The sequence below is a fragment of the Ctenocephalides felis genome, unplaced genomic scaffold, assembly GCF_003426905.1.
Source record: "Ctenocephalides felis isolate EL2017-DRISC unplaced genomic scaffold, ASM342690v1 CF-g0.4_SCAFFOLD_03572, whole genome shotgun sequence".
Taxonomy (NCBI): domain Eukaryota; kingdom Metazoa; phylum Arthropoda; class Insecta; order Siphonaptera; family Pulicidae; genus Ctenocephalides; species Ctenocephalides felis.
This window is the reverse complement of record NW_020539726.1, coordinates 41,242,074-41,260,379: the sequence shown is the minus strand read 5'-3', so window position 1 is coordinate 41,260,379 and position 18,306 is coordinate 41,242,074. Positions and strand designations below refer to the sequence as shown.

At 29.0% G+C, this 18,306-nt stretch overlaps 1 protein-coding gene across 1 annotated transcript in view; it reads left to right on the top strand.

Moving 5' to 3' along the window:
* Positions 1-18,306, top strand: part of LOC113387535 (neurogenic locus Notch protein) — a gene marked incomplete in the record, with an annotated part of 245,646 nt that overhangs the window by 45,127 nt on the left and 182,213 nt on the right. The window contains 1 exon segment of the mRNA XM_026624865.1: positions 11,404-11,482. Within this exon segment, the coding sequence (XP_026480650.1) occupies positions 11,404-11,482 (79 nt within the window).

The following is an 18,306-nucleotide window of genomic DNA, read 5'->3' as shown; positions in this document are numbered from 1 at the left end:
AAAACCGGAATTCCGGTAAATTACCGGTATTTTTATTATCTTAAACAAACGTAAACAAAATTGAAAGTTACTAGTACAAATATAAAAAAAATGTGTATACAACTACAACTATATTCAACTAAACAATAAAAATAATAAAATAAAACAATAACTTTATTTTTTTTTAATAGTAATTTAACAAAATTATATCCAATTTAATTAATTCATTATCACTATCGAGTATATTGAGTACTTTCACCAAAAACAAACTTATGAGTAAGAAAGACCAAAAACTCATAAAAGATCATATTACATTATTATAATAAACTGTATTGTCTGTGTCCGATGTGTTAAATTAGCATAATCTCCAATATTTTAAAAAAATAATTTTTCTGCACTAATTTAAGATCGGATACTTTGTCGAAATAAATAATAAGTTACTATAATTGTTAAGTATTGTTATTTAAAACAATGTGATGCTTTTATAGTATTCTCAAACTTCGAAACGTTTTCGAAAAATAAAATTTCATAATTGTAATAAAAAGCAAAAATATTTAGTAATTATCATAATTATTATGTATAAAGTTAGAAAAAAATAAAGATTATGCAGAGGTAATCTGTATGATATAAAACATTTTGGCGCAAATATCACTTAAAAAATCGTTACATTTTTACATATGATGAAACAAACATCATTATCTATCAGTACAATTCTATTTATTGTAACACGATATGAAGCCCATAGTAAAGCAATAAATATTCAATTTAATGACGAGTTGAGATAATATTTGACATTTGAATCAGAATCACTTGAAGATATAGCTGTTTATGCGATTATGGAATTTAACAATAAATTTGTTCCGAGAAATTTAAACTTTTAGTGTATTATGTATCAAATAGCGCTTATGCAAAAATACCGAATATACCGGTATTTTTGCGGTAAATACCGGTAAAAATATCGCTGAAAAATCGGGCGGTTTACCGGTAATTTGGTATACCGGTAAACCGGTATTGCATTCCCTAGTTGGCAGTCATTGTCTTGGGTCAAGTACTAAGATTTGATATTAAATATATAAATTCGAAGGTAGTAGTGGTATGATAAATTCGTGGAATTTTTTGTCCTATGATGATTCCTATGATTGTCTAAGTGGGTATAGGAAATGATTCGGCCATTTCTTCTGATTTCGGCCAAACTACCTAAAGCGCAGGTATCAGGAAAAAAAAGTGGCCGAGGCACTTTTACGATTCCACAACACAAACGCAAATAGAAACATATATAAAATCGTGTATAAAAGCCGAGTAAATTGTTCATTCATGTATTAACAGACATCGGACAGGCTAGAATGACTAAACATACTTGTTTTATTTTGTACAAAGATAGATGAAAGTACAACGAACTCATTGTGGCTATTAATTTTTATTTTTATTTATTTTTATTAAGCACCATAATTAGCGCTGATGTTAAAATATAGTTAAAAAAAAAATTTACATCAAGGACTTTATACTAAAAGGTCATCCATTAATCTCTTGATCGACTTTTAAGGGTTTTTGGACAACTTGGTGATATATATTTTCTTTTTAGTTTTTGTCGTGGAAAAATGACAAGATATTGTGCAATGATGAGTATATTCGTCATGCATATGAAAGAGATTAGTAGGTACCTAAGCATAGATATTAGTAGTACCTAAGCATAGATTCCAACAAAGGTGAAAATAGGTTGACAGAACTTCCTGTTAATTTAATTAGGAAACTAGTGGTGTATGGCATCGTGCCTTAAGGCAAATTGCTGGAACTTCCCGTACCTTAATAAAATATTCGAGGAATATTAAATGTTTTGAACTTGAAAGTATGTAATTTTTATTATTCTTATTTTATACAAAACTTAACTTACAAAACTTAATCAATCGTATTTAAAATGAAGAAGTATTATATAACTAATTTGCAAAGTTAAAATTGTTTATTTAAATTATATAAGTGATATTTAGAACTACAGCTAGAATTAGAACTAAAATCTTAATTATTTTTCGATAAAATTTTTTTTGTTGGAAAATATTAAAAAAAATGAAATAAAAAGCAACTCTTTCCTCAAAAGCAATTGTTTTGTCAACAGAAGCAGAAAGTTTTTTGAATCATTCAAATCGGATGCTTAGTACTCTCAAAAACTGCCATTTTTGTACATTTAGCTCAGTATCTCCGTAATGGCTGAACCTGCCTTTGCTAAAACTGATCACTTCTCCCCATCATTACGAACTGAATGTTTTTTAGATCATTCAAATCGGATGCTCCGTTCTCTCAAAATCTCGATTTTTATTTTCGGCGCTCTTTGCTCTGTAAATCCGTAATGGCTGGACCTGCTTTTGCAAAAAAGTAATCAGTACGTCTCCTCATCAATAGAAATCGAATGTTTTTTAAACCATTCAAATCGGACAATCCGTACGCACGAAATCGTCGACGAAAAATTCTCTCCACATACACACGTACACATCAATTTTTTCTGAGGTATGCCAAAATGTTCAGAAACCTCTCAAACGTGAAGATATGCAAACATTTTCAATTTGGGCCCATTACTGTAACACTTTCCTTTAATCAAAAACAAAAGGATGTGAACTAGGACAAATTTTTCAAAAACAGTTCCTCCTGATTATCTATTGAATATGGATCTGTAGAACTACGGATTCTTATAGTTCCTTTAGAAGTGAAAATAGGTTGACTGAAAATCCTGGCAACTTAAATAAGAAATTATTAAGCAAAATCCAAAATGAAGAAAACTTTGATCAAAAATAAATTTGACTAAGAAGCAAGCAACACTTAGCATTTAATTCCAATGACTTCCAATTATTTACCATTTAATGTAGAACCACGGATCCATATAGTTTCTTCAGAAATGGAAATAGGTTGACTGAAAATCCTGGTAGCTTAGTTAGGAAATTATTACAAAAAATCCAAAAAAGGACCTTTAATCCCAATTAAACTTAGCACTTGACTCAAGACAATGACTCCCAACCACGGATCTATATAGATCCTTTAGAAGTGAAAATAGGTTAACTGAACATCCTTGCAGTATAGTGTTGTAAATTTTTGACTCGTGAAATGATACAATTCAAGTCCTTAAGACTTACTTACAGACATTTATTCAACTTAGATTAAAGTAGTTGGTTATATAAAAATAGTAGATGTTTAATATTCAATAAATTTTAATCTTACTGTATAGCCACGGCAAATTCCTAGCGAATTTTCGGACATCTTCGAGTGTCCCCGATACCCTTCGTCTATCCTAAACTCGTACCCTGGTGGTGTCGTCCATACTAATCTAATATAGAACATAGGGGTGAGCAGCAGGCATAACAATAGTTATGAAATAATTAAGTAACATCCGAAAGGAAAGGAACCTCAATCGAAATCTAATAAGCACTCGATTCAAGACAATTCCTTATCATGACTATCTTTACTATCTAATGTAGAAAAATCACGGATCCATATAGTTCGCCTCGTTGGGTAATTGTTGCGTTAAAATAGCCATTTACACGCTACGTGAACTATGAAAGAGCATTATTAGTCCAACATGCATTCGTTAGTCGTTACACATATATTTATATATTTATCATTACACAATTGTTCCATTATCAACTAGTAGTGAGATGATGTTCTCGTGTTCAACACATAAACACCGCAAACGGAGGTGCAAACGATTCGATTCGCTCTGTTGGCGGACCGTGGCGGTGATTTATGGGCATGATCTCTTAATTCTGTAATTAATTGGAAATAAAATTTAGATACGAATCTCTAAAAATAAATTGTGGTAGTTCAAATGTAGATTTGTAGGGTGTCAATCTGTCAACAAAAAAGTTAGCTCGATTGTGATTGGTCGTTACGCTCGATTGTGATTGGTCGTCGTGTCGCGTGAGTATGGTTGCTATAAAACTAACGTTGTAAGGCATCGTGCCTTAAGGCAAATCGCTCGAACTTCCCGTACCGTAACGAAATGTTCGAGAAATTTTAAACGTTTTCAAATATATTATTACAAATACTGTAAATTTTCATTATTTTAGCTATCTTGTTAAATCTGAGCAAATTACATAAAATTGAAAAAGTGCTCCCGTATAGTCACAGTCTAAACGCATTTGCAAATAATTCTGTGCGACATTTTCACTTATACTGTGCTTAGCTTGGCGATATTTTCACATTTATCAATAGTTTTTTTCACAAAATTTGAAAAGTGGTCCAGCACATAAACAGTCTAAACGCACTTGGGTAAACATTTGTACCAGAGTGGCGCTTAGGCTGTGCTTAGCCTAGGTAATTTTTTGAATTTTTAATCCAGAATTACAAAAATATTTTATGGAAAATAAAAAAAGATGTAATAATTTTTTATCCTCAAAAGCAATTGTTTTGTCAATACAAGCAGAAAGTTCTTTGAATCATTCAAATCGGACGCTTAATTCACTTAAAAACTGCCATTTTTTGCACATTTAGCTCTGTATCTCTGAAACCGCTGGTCCTACCTTCGCCACGAACTAATAACCATTTCTCCCAATCATTACTAATTGAATGTTTTTTAGATCATTCAATTCCGATAATCCGTTCTCTCAAAAGCTCGATTTGTATTTTCTGCACTCTTTGCTCCGTATCTCCGCAACGGCTGGACCTGCCTTTGCCAAAAACTAATCAGCACATCTCCCTATCAATAGGGATCGAATGTTTTTAAAACTATTCAAATCGGTTGATCCGTGCGCCCAAAACGTGGACAAAAAATTGTATCCATACATACAAACACACACACACACACACATACACACAACCATTTTTTCTGCGGTATGCCAAAATGTTCAGAAACCTCTGGAACGTAAAGATATATGAACATTTTCTATTTCGATTTTTTTGCGATTACTATAACTACCCTACGGGAAGTTAAAAATGAAAAATCTGTGCCGTGTTTATCAAAATAATTTGTATTATTCGTGGTTACTACATTTTTACAAGTTTCATCTATATCAATTTCATTCTATTCTACGATTCTATTTATTTTCCAATGCTAGTAGTGATTCATTCCATTAAATTTTTAAACAGGATAAACATAATTTGGAGTTTGATGGAGCCCCCATAGCTCAATCTGCGGCGGTCTCTCTTTTCATTTTAATAAAACGACACACGACCGTGAATAATGCGACATTTCCTCTCCGACAAACGAAAACAGTGAATTGACACTAAAATAAGATAATTGAGATAAAATTAATTTGAAATATTATAGAACTTTCCACAGGCCTGTAATATTTTATGGGGTTGGGTTTGAATCTCAGCTATAAAACTATGCAAAGTTTTGTTTAAATTCCATACGATTAAATATATTAAAACAATAAAAATGTTAAAATATTACTAGAACTATTTTTATCAAATATATATAAAAAATTCTTTTGTACGGGTGTATGAATGCAAACTTCTCCTGAACGGTTATTCGGATTTTGATAAATCTTTTTGGAGTTAGTCAAAAGATTTTTTCAAGATGTTATGAATTATAAAACTATAGTAATATTGTTGATATAAATGAAAAAAACTGAAAAAAAAAACACTTATCATTGTTTGACATTGAAAACTTTGGAACTGTCATCTGCTAGAAATGTTAATTCACTTGAAATTTGAATTTAGCTAAAATTATGAGCCTAGACAAATATTAGAATATAATATACAAGAAAAATGTAATGTCTACATTATTATTGCCCGAAAGTAGCTGAGAATTGCCAGAAATTAAAATAATATAAGATACAGTATATGTATGGCAGATGAAATTACATAATTCAGTTTGATAGATATAGAAATATAAATGTACTTAATTTTATTTTGTGGGTACAGGACAATGTCAGACAATTATAATTATTATGAGTGAGGTAAAAATTTAATTTAAACTTTCTATTTCTATAATCCGTTAGTTTTTATTTTTTAATTTGTTTATTTGTCTAATTATTATTGAATCAAGTTTTTATTAAAATTAGAACTCTTTGCAGATAAACACCTTTCACTTGAACGACGATAAATATACAAAAGTTTTGAAAAACAACTTCTAATTAATAAATTGATAAAAGAACAAATAATAATACATGGAAAATCCTCGTCACCTGCCCTGGACAATTAATATATACGTGGTCTGTTCAAAAAGTACCCGGAATTTTCGTTTTTCAAAAAAATATTTATTTATTCGTCTACATTAATGTGGTCCCCTTCAAAGTAGTCCCCCCCAGATATAATACACTTATGCCAGCGTTTTTTCCAATTTTCGAAGCACCCTTGATATTCACTTTTTGATATGTCCTTGAGCACTCTCAGCGATTCGGCCTTTATTTCTTCAATCGAGGAAAACCGCCGTCCTTTCATGGGTCTCTTCAACTTTGGGAATAGGAAAAAGTCACACGGAGCCATATCTGGTGAATTTTTGCACTTTGCAACACTTTATTTCATTTTTTACGCAAAATTTAATACAAATTCTTTGACTTTTCAATTCTTCCATTGTAAAAATCGCCGAGCTCAGAAAAACACGTCGAACCTTAGCGACTACCACAGACAAAGTAAACAGTGAATATAGCTGAAAATTTCATCATACTTTAGGGGCATGTATACCAACACAATAAAAAAAAATTTTGACAATCAGACACTCCAGACCCGCGAAATTTAATTATTAGTAATTCCGGGTACTTTTTGAACAGACCACGTATATATATATACCAGATATGTGAATTAATTTGTCAAAATCTGTTCATATGTGCATCTTATATTATTTTAATTTTTGGCACATCTTAGTTGCTTTTCGGCGATAATAATGTAGACAATTCATTCTTCTTAGTCATAATCATGAATTTATTATACATATTCCAATATTATCTAGGCTCATAAGTAAATTAAAATTTTTGGCTTCATTTTCATTTGTTCTCAATGCCAAATAATGTCTAAAATATTTTCAATGTCAATCAATGATAAGCAGTTTTTTGTAATTTTTTCCATTTATTTCTACAATCTAACTATATTTGTATAATTCAAAATCCGAATAATCGTTTAGGAGGAGTATATTTTGCATACATCATTACAGAAGAATTTTATGTATAAGATATACATACATATATATGTGTATTAGGGTGGTCCTTAAAATGGTTATTTTCGAATTTCCTTGCTCCCAGGGGCTAAAATGGTTCCAAATTGATAAAAAACAATTCTTTGAAAGTTTTAGCTCTTAATATTAACGCTTAGATAGAGCGCAATTCAATCAAAGTTTTGTATGGAAATAGCATAGAAAAATTTTCAAAAATTGTAAAAATGTTTTTTAGATGTAATTTAGCGAACAAATGAATGAATAAAACTCATTCATTTGTCGCTAAGTTATACCTAACACATTTTTTTTAAATTTTCAAAAATTTTTCCATGCTCTTTCCATACAAACTTCGATTGAATTGCGCTCTATCTAAGCGTTAATATTAAGAGCTAAAACTTTCAGAGAATTGTTTTTTATCTATTTGGAACCATTTGAGCCCCTGGGAGCAAGGAAATTCGAAAATGACCTTTTTAAGGACCACCCTAATGTGTATATATTATATTTACCAGATCCAAGCAAAAGAAGTCGGATATTTTTTCAACAAAAGTAAATACAAATCCTGTTACATGTTTCCGTGTTCGTTCGTGCATGAAAAAACATCCATTGAACTATTTTGTTTGTAATCTTTGCTTCTGATCGATTCTGACAAAACTATTTAAAATCGACCATTTGGTAAAAAAATGGTGTAGATTTAAGATATAATAGGCGTAGTTGTTTTGAACTTGAAATGGAAAACAAACGATAGACAAATAAAAATGTTAGTTAATAGATAAATTAATTTTGTTTCAATAAAGTTATATAATTTTCATTTGTAACTAATTCTACTTAAAAAGAAATTGTTTCTTATTTTGAAATGATATAATAATTGTGAAAACAAGTGCGGGGCATGTTCGAAACTGTCATGGCGGCGGTGTTGCCTGATTGTGTAATACAGAATCTTTACAATTAGTATTGCCTGATGACACAAAAGTATCAAACAGAAATATTTATGGACACATATAGTTTGTTAAATATCAACCTGATGCAGAATTATTTAAATGGATTTTTATAATGTTTCATTTTTTGTTGTGTTTTTTGAATTTTTATTATATTTATAACATATATTTTATACATTTTTTTCTAAAAATTCTAACACTTCCATCGAGTTGTGATTTATTTTAACGGGCTAAATCATTAATAAGACTATTCATTTATAATCATAATTTAATTCCTCAAATGTAAGAGAACAAGTGAGACAGAAGAGGACAATGTCTGAAACTGTCATGGCGGCGGTGTTGCCCGATTGCTTAATATGTAACTCTTAGGGTTGTCCGATGACACAACAGTACTATATGTGTAATTATTTATAAATAAGCATATTTATCCATTTTTCACATGGGTATAATAACATTTTGTTCATTATTATATAAAAAAATGTTTTAATCGTTATATCAATATCATGCATTCCATATGTTTGTTCTATAATTATTAACCTAATTTTAATATTTTCTTGTTATAACTCAATTGTCATGTTATTTTGACTCTAATAAATGAATTTTTTTTTTGATTTTATTGCAAGATAATGAGCATGGTCCATTGCCAAATTATCCTGGCGGTGTTGCCAGATTGCGTAAGACCTACATAGTCTACTTAATGTTGCCTGATGGTACAAGAAAGTACTTTCTGATATATCTATTATCCGGGTTCATTATTTTTATTCAAAAAGATGTTACACTCGACATTTTAAATGTACTCGGACAGCTGTTGAAGTAATATGCCAGTATATTAGTAGATGAGCATTATCCGTTCATATTTCTTGCCCCCATGGTAATATATATATATATATATATATATATATATATATATATTATAACGGACAAATATAATAGTTTAGGCGAATTGTGCCGAAGTTACCCTAACACAATATGTAAGTATTGCAACGACTGGCTTAGAGGGGCAGGTGTTCGAGTCAGGGGTGAAAAATTATATATATATATATATATATATATATATATATATATAGCCTAAGCCTAAAATAAAAATAATAAATATTTAAATCACATTTATTCTGTACTTTTCGACGATGGATGTGTGTCATCTTCTGAAAGAATAATGCGAACACAAAGACAGGCGAGCGAAATTATTCAATATAGAAGACAAAATTGAAAATTAATTGTTGAAATTGAAATTGAATTGCTGAATTTTTTTAAAAACGTTTTATGATTTGAAGTCAAAAATTTGAACAGTAAAATATGAGAATAGTGAAATTTCTTCTAGTCGTGTAATGTGTCTAAATGGTTGAAAGTAATTCGTTTCATTCGTTTAGTCGTTTTCTCCTATTTTTTGTCCTAATTTTTATAAATAATAAATAATCCATCACTTCATGTAATTAAAATTAACATACATTCATTGACTGTTTGTGTTTTTGACTATTTCGCTGGCGATACAGTTCCATTCTTTCACAATCGAACCATATAGAAATGATATCATCGCGACAGTTTGGGCGTAACGCTATTTCCGTTGCATTTTCACAGATTTACTCTAAGTGGCGTCTAAACAAGTTTTTAAAAAAACTTTTAGAAAAAATAATATGAAAATAGTTAATAGAAAATTATTTTTAGAGATTTTTTTGTTTATAGACTTGTTTCGGCATGTTATCACCTATGGGAGCTGGGGGTTGGTTGTAATTTTTTTATAAATTAATATATTTTGAAATACTCTAACCCCAGGTGTGATTTTTTTACATAACAAGATAACTATTTAAACTTGTTGCTCATTTTCAAAAATTAATAAATCTGAAACAAAATAAGATATATAAAATTTAAAGTTAGTCGATAGTAATAATGCAAACAGAAGTTTTATGATAGAATATTTTTATATTATCTACCTTAAATGACGGACCTGCACAGTTCTGTTTATTAGGGGGCAGTAGCTATGACAACATTATAGAGATATACTTTTCAAAATACTTTAATTATAAATGTAATACGCATTATAAGCTAAGTGAGTGAGTAATTTTAAATTAATTTTCGCTTGAAGTTCTTTCGAAAAATTTGCAAAATCTATAAGAACTTCAACAGTCTGACCTCTTCAAAATTTGGAAAAAATTATTAGGTCAATTTTTTTACAAGTCAAGCCACCTATCAGTGTCTGTATTTTATTAATTAATTATTTAATACACTTTTAGATGCAAATTTATTTGTGCATTATAATTATTATGATTGATGCAAATTTTTCAATTTTTTCATATTTTCTGATGATGATGATGAAGTTCACATGTCGAAACATATGGAAAACTAGAGATTTTCTAAAATATCTTTTTATTCAGTGTTATGTATATATGTATACACCGCATATAGAATATATCTAATTTATCAAATAAGAACAATGTGTACAATTGTGGTTTCCGCACAGGGCACGTATGTCGGTTCACATTGCACATACACACAAATTTATATTTGTATATTTATATATTATATATATATATATATATATATATATATATATAATATATATAATATCCATTTCATACAAATTCCGCATTTATTAAGTGTCTCTCGGCATAATTCAACCGCACATTGTATTGTATTATATCGTGCCGAGAGAGTCACTTCATTATTTGTTTGTAAAATGCATTTCTACTTCGCAGAAACCGCACTTTTTGTTCTCCTCCTGCTCCTCCATGCTCCTAATATGCTCATTCTCCTTCCGTTACACCTTCATTACGATAATTTGCTTTGTAATAAAATCGTGAATAACTTCACATACATAATAATAATAATAATAAAATTGATTTGTAATGTGATTAAGGGGATTGGAATTATTTAGGCCAACGGATATATAATAGAAAATTAAAGTTGAAACTCTATAAACTTCTATAAGAAAAAAAATCATAATTTTTTTTAGATTTTTTTATTAATTGAAATGATTTTCTTTGACCACAGGTCATAGTGTGATCTGTAATATATGACAATTTTATTTTCACTTATGACAATTATTATAACATTTATTAATTGACATGTCTGTCGCCTAATGCAATAATTAATGACGGTTCGTTTCATGTTAAAACAATAGACGTTGACCTTTCCGAATGATTCATGAAGACAAGAGGAGAAGATTATTGATGACTTAATTTCTTAATTGTTCTTCGAGAGATGAATGGAAAAATTAATATTCACTAAATAAAATTAAATTAAAATTTGCACTTATTGTGGAAAACACTTTGTATGTTTCGTCTAAAATGAAGTATAAAATAAATATCAATGTTTTTTAATTTTTTTATGTATTATTTTGAATGTTTTCTTTACTATTTTTTTTATTTATTATAGTATTGTTGTGTATTGTTAATATTTTTTTTATTTAATTTTCAGGTTTCATATCGTGTACGCCATCGCCATGCAAAAACGACGGAATTTGCGTTTCAAATTCGCGCGGTGAATCCAGATGCAAGTAAGTGCTAAAAAATAATAATTATTAATAATAATAATATATATTATGAGAGGTTTAGGTATAACATGTGCGAATTTTAAGGTAATTGATGTAATTTCACATTTTAGTCACAGTACGTCCTATAGAGCTCTTTGAAGTTAGGAAAAGAAATCAATTGTAATGATTGAAACATTTTGTATGTAAGGGTTTGATAGTAAAAGTGTTAATTTTGGAAAAATTTTCAAGAAACTTTAGTGGGTATAGTACATGTAGGTTTAGAAGACATTTTAAAGTATAACATATGTGAAATTCATAGTTGTAGGACCCAAGATACGTCCTGTAGAGCTCTTTGAAGTTAGGTAAAGAAATCAATTGTAATGATTGAAACATCTTTTATGTAAGAATTTGAATTTTCAAAGTGCACTTGGTGGTAAAAGTGTTAATTTTTGAAAATTTGGCAAGAAACTTCAATGGGTTTAGTACATGCAGATTTAGAAGATGTATTAAGGAATAACATGCGTGAATTTTATAGTTGTATTAGTCAAAGTACGTCCTGTAGAGCTTTTTGAAGTTAGGTAAAAAAAATTTTAGTTTAGTTAGTTAGGTGCAACTTGGTGGTAAAAGTGTTAATTTTAGAAAACTTTGCAAAAAAGTTCAGTGATTTTAGTATTTGTTACAAAAGTAGACATATTGAGGTATATTGTTTGCAAATTTGAAGGTTATAAAGGTTCTGATACACCCTGTAGAGGCTTTTTGAAGTGATGCAAAATAATTTAGTATACTATAAATAATATAATGGTACTATAAAAAAAATTCACGACAGTTATAATCAATTCTGACATTCATGGGAAAAAACATAGAACACATGCGCTTTACTCTGTATGAGTGTTTTCAGCAAATCTTAGATGGCGCTAGTGTGCTTCAAATTCAGCGTTAGTTTCAAAACGAAGTTTCTCTACATGTAGTACACTACTATAAACTACTACCACAACTTGATAAACACGCCATGCCAAACTATATCCTGATCGACCCATAGCGTCTAAATAAGGAGCATATTGTTTATGTGACTCCTCTCTCTTAAGGGAAGTTAACAAAATATATAATTATCAATATATAGAGAAGTTGTATTTTTTGGAGAAAGTTCATTTTTCCTTTTTTAGTACTTGTATACAAACATATTGTATACACAATCAGTATTCCTTGTATATATTAAGATCATATATGATAAATAAAGTACCCACAGATAGTAGACAAATATGTATAAAAAATAACAATGTAAAATGTATGCTCAATTATTGCAATAAATACTTTTCTCTTCTTCTTCTGTCTGACTACTACTACCACTTTTTTTCATTATATATATTTTTTAACACATATCTATCATTTTGTTGAAAATATTTTATACGCGTATATTTTGTTCCCATTTTATTTAGTCAAATTAATCAAGTTTATCTTTTCTATAATTATATTTATATAAATCTTATCTGGAATTGAATCTAAGGATAAATTTACGTGCTACGGTTGGTGGCGAACTCTATGATACGTTGAAAGAATTAAAATTGATGTTATTTCAGAGCGGTCCTGTTTGTTATCTATGACACCATATGTCGGCTTGACTTGGGTTCTGGGACACCCTGTATATAATAATTGAGCTTTATTAATAACAAAGTCCATTGATCACACATTTCGATTTCATCTCGAATCTCAGCGACAAAAAAATGACAAATGAAAAGGCACAAAGGTTTCATTTGTTTTATTATTTTCATTATAATTATTTACGAGGAACATGGTAAAATATTCTTCTGGTTCAGACATTTTTCATTAAATCAAGATTTGTACTACCATGTAACCTCAAAATGTTTTTTATCTATGCCGATTTTCTTGTTGATATCGGTACGCTTACCATAGATGAATAAGCATACAATGACGTATACAACGTTGATGCCGGTACGCATACAACGGCAGATCTCTATTCACGCGACACGGTGGCTATCTCATCGAGAAAGAATGACGTACAGTTCGGGCGTAACGCAATTTCCGTTGCATTCTCACAATTTTACATCCTAGTCGCGCCTAAAGAAGTTTTACTTCAAAAATTTCACGATAGTTACAATTAATACTGTCACCCTATGTTGTCGGCTTGACGTTGAGTTCTGGGACATCTTGTATGCATTACCTATCGGGCTACAATATGAATTAATACCAAACTCCATTGATCACACACGAATTTCATCTCGAATCTCAGCGACAAAAAATAAAGTGTTTATACATATAGTGTGTGCGTACACCATTGTCTTTATCCACTTCGTTTTTTTTCGTTTCTGTCCGACCGAATAGTAGAAGTAGAGGTGTGTAATCGTGAATGCTTTTAGAGACCTTTATGTGTACCTTGATTCTTCTCATTCCATTTATTCGTTTATTGTTTAAGTGCGTTCGGGAGGCGGGCGAATACCTCCGATGCATCAGCACTAATAACAGGTCTTTGGTAAGCGCCACTCGCAACAATAACCAACTCTTCGGCGACTTGGATGGACTGCCATTCCATCTTGCACGCCAACAAACAACATAGATATAGAAATAGATAGAGAGCTAGTGGACGGAAAAGACTAAGGGATCAATTCTCGAATATAATAGTAATGTTAAGGGGGGAGCCTGCTTTAGAGACTTCAAAAAATCGCTTTTTTTGAGGAATTTTTAGAGAAGGAAATAAATATTCAAGTGGAACGAAACTTTCAGGTTTTATTGTCATATATTTCAACATTCTTTTCAAATTTTTTCATTAAAATATATGTCATAATATGCAGGTTACAAGCATTTTACTGATGCGCCACGAGTGTGCCGGTGCTATAAAAAAATCATGTTTTTTGATACAAAATTTCACTTCAGATTGTTTAAAAAGTGGATTAATTATAACATTTTTTTAAGTTTTTTTAGGTTCAACTAGAATAGAATTTTATCCTGAATACACAATCAATTTTACTTCGTTTCCATAGGACGTTCAGTTTTTTTGGTATCTTTCCCGACAATTAGGAAGAATCGAAAAAATTAAAAACCGAGAAAACGTGCGTCGTTGTTTTAGTTCCGGTTTAGGGATATATTCTTGGCTAATTTTGAAAGACATTTTTGCAAAAAAATATATCGATTTTTTTAAGCCTCTAAAGCACGCGCCCCCCTTAAATTACCGAAAGACATGAAGGTCAAATAACGATTTTATCATACTTGCAACTTTCTGATGTCACTTTGATAACACATACGTGAAGTTTAACCAAAGTTTAGATTTAAAAGTTAACGCCTAGCGTTTTGACCATTCGTTACCAATATAATATTTCTATTCTCCACGAAAGTTGGCCCATAAAGGGTTATTTAGATTTAAAATATTTGGCATTTTTAACTTTCCGAAGGAGAAGTTTTCTAATTTTGCTAATTTTATGTTTACTCGACGTTTCAAGCCATTCTAAATCGAATGAGACCAAATTTAAGGGAAAAGTATGTATGTTTGTGTGTGAACAGATTTTTTGCTGTAAATCGACTTTTTCTCAAAAACGGCTGGACGAATTTCAAACATTTAAGCCGATTTTTATGGAACTTTTTTGGCGATATATATCATGGTCTTATAGAACTTACTGTAATATTAAGGCCCTACGACAAGTAGTTTAATTTTAAAAATCCATCAAAGTTTGAGAAAATGAGTAGTTTTTTTGATGAAATTTAGCTAAAATTAAAATTAGACGATTCACTTGGTATAACAATAGAGTACTTGGTTTTAATGAGCATACTAAATCATTAAAGTCCTACGGAAGCTGGTTCAATTATATAAATTGTTGATTTTTGAAAATTAGCTTTTAGAAAATACTCCGAGTTAACGTGTTCGTTTGTTTTCAATTATGTGTAATAAATCCACTCGGAATACTTTTAATCACTCATAAATTAATTTATTTTTTATTGATTAAGTCGATTATTCAAACATATCGGGAAGTTCATATAACTTGTCTCTAGGCAAAATACCAATACCAACTAGTTTGGATTTGAAACTTACTGGACTACTGAGTAGTTTTGATAATGGTGTTATGCCATCTGGCAACTTTGAGAACGTATTCAATTTTTGATAGCCTTGTAGCAAACCAGAACAGGTCCTATTGCCATTCCGGGCATCAGAAAGGAACCTAATTTATCCAATTTTTTGCAAATTTAAATATTGAGCTGGGTAAACTTAAATTTATAGCCCATGCCTGTAATTGGAAAAGCTCCTATTGTAGCAATTTACCAGTTTCTTCATTTTTATCAATTTACTTATTTTAATGGCTATTTTATATTTAATTTTGAGATTCAGTATTTTCATTACAGATATCAATTAAGCTGCTCTGATTTAACATTATTATCTGATATATCATTAGTAGAACAAATCTTCCTCTCTTGTTCTCATAACAAATTTTAGTTTGCTCTTTAGTAGAGTCCTTGTAAACACCCGGAGTAATGTTTATAATAAAAGTTATTATTAATTTCACTGATACACCGAAGGACCAGATATATTTTATTACTAGGGTATAACAAACCTTTCAAATTAACTAATTAAAAATTATTAATTTAATATATAATTTGTACTTCTTTGTGAGATTTGTATTGGTCAAGGTTCACGTACAAAATGAATTTCTTAAATCTAGAAATGTACTTAGAGCATAAAATCATTTTATTGCTTCTAGGTAGAAAAATATTTTTTTAACATTTTAACTTACAAATTAATTTACTCATTAAAATTTTTTTATTATTCTGAGATTTAGTTTGTTTGTCAGTAGAATCCTCTTCTTTTCGATGACCAGTTGTGAAGCATCTTAAGATTCTTTTCCCAAGCACTTGAAAATAAATAATATATATATATATATATATATATATATATAATGTGTGTATATGTGTTTGTGTAACATAGATTAGATATTATAATATTTCACGGAAAACATGAGGTGAAAGTTGATGGGAAAATATTTGTTAGTAATTTCCGCAAGGCACTTTATTGGTAAATCATTTATATAAATATACACCAATATTAATAAATACACACACATATATATATATATATATATATATATATATATATATATATATATTTAAACCTATATAATTATATTTATGTTAATATATAATTATGAATGAATATTTTTGTAAATTTTAATTTTAATCATTTATACGTAAATGTTAAAATTGTGTAAATTCTTCTTAAAACTGCAATGACTATAATTATTTATTATTAATATTATTATTACTTATCATTATTTTGCAAACAAGAATATTTTATTTGTGTTGGAAATGAATTACAAAATTTTCATTTTAACATTAAGTATAGAAATAAAAAACAGCACAAAATTTTCCTATAATAATGTAAATATATAGTAGTAATATAATGTAAATATATAGTAAAATAATATGAATATAAATTCAAAGTATTTAAAGGTCTTGGGGTTAGTTAGTTATTTACTTAGTTTGTCAGTTATATTCAAAATGAAAAATTCATCAACAAAATACAATGTGGTCTTTCATAAAATATGAAGTAAATTTAAATAGCTATAAATAACGTTAACATTAGCAATAAACAATCAATTGCAAATTCTTTGAATTATTTTTTTGTTATTGAAGCATTCGATATGACATCAAATATTGAACCGTTCTAGTTAGTTTTCTAGCTCTTTTTTCTCAAAAATCACATTAAATTCAAAATCATTATATCTTTACCCTTTAACTAATTAGGAGGTCTTTCAGTTTATTTTACCACTGAAGATGACTTAGAATTGCACATCGAAACGTGTAGAAATAATAAATATAATATCAAATTCTTCAATTTTTATTTGCCCTGAAAAATTTGGTTCGACGAACATGTGTCGTTTTGTGCGAATTCACCCTTGTGCCCTTTTTAACCCTCAATGTACGTTCAAGGGGGCCCTCTCGAAAAAAACTATATATATAAACAGTTTGACAATAGGATTTAAATTACAAACGATAAAGGATTTATATATGTGTATATATATATATATATATATATATATATATATATATTTATTATATATATAAATGTATAAAAGTGTTATAAATTTTGGAACATGTGTACGCAAACCGAAAGTGTGTCGAATTTGAATAGGTATTTTGATTTATATATACATGTATGTATGTATGTATATGTATATATGTATATATGTATGTATATGTATATATATATAATTTTAGTATGAAGAATGCATTGAATGGGTTCAATGTGCACTTTGATTCATAATAGCGTAATTACCCATAATGGATTTTTTGCTCACAATGATATTTCTAATAGCCTTTATTATACACATACACATATCTTTGAATATTATTATTATTATTATTGGTCCATAGTGTTTTTCTACACCTTTGCCAACCCTGGTTTATAATTAACTTTTATACATTTCTGATTTTGTAATCCCGGGTCACGTGACTTTGTTTTCATTCCCTGAATAATTCAAATTTAAATATAACTAGTGGTGTATGGCATCGTGCCTTAAGCCAAATTGCTGGAATTTCGTGTACCGTAATTTGAAATTTTTAAAAGCTCAGGGAAAGAAAAATTTGATTTTTTTGAGAATTAATTTTTTGAAAATTTTGAAAACATTTGAAAAATTTGATTTTCATATATTTTATTCATTTCTTTTATTATTTAATAAATTAAAATAAATATTTAAATATGATAAATTAAATTTATTTCTAAAAAAACTAGATAACTTTAAAAACGATTAACATTTCATTAAGGATAAAATTATATTCATGAGAATATTTATTATTTATTTTACATTGAAATCCATTAAATTAATTACTTTTAAAAAGAGATATATTTA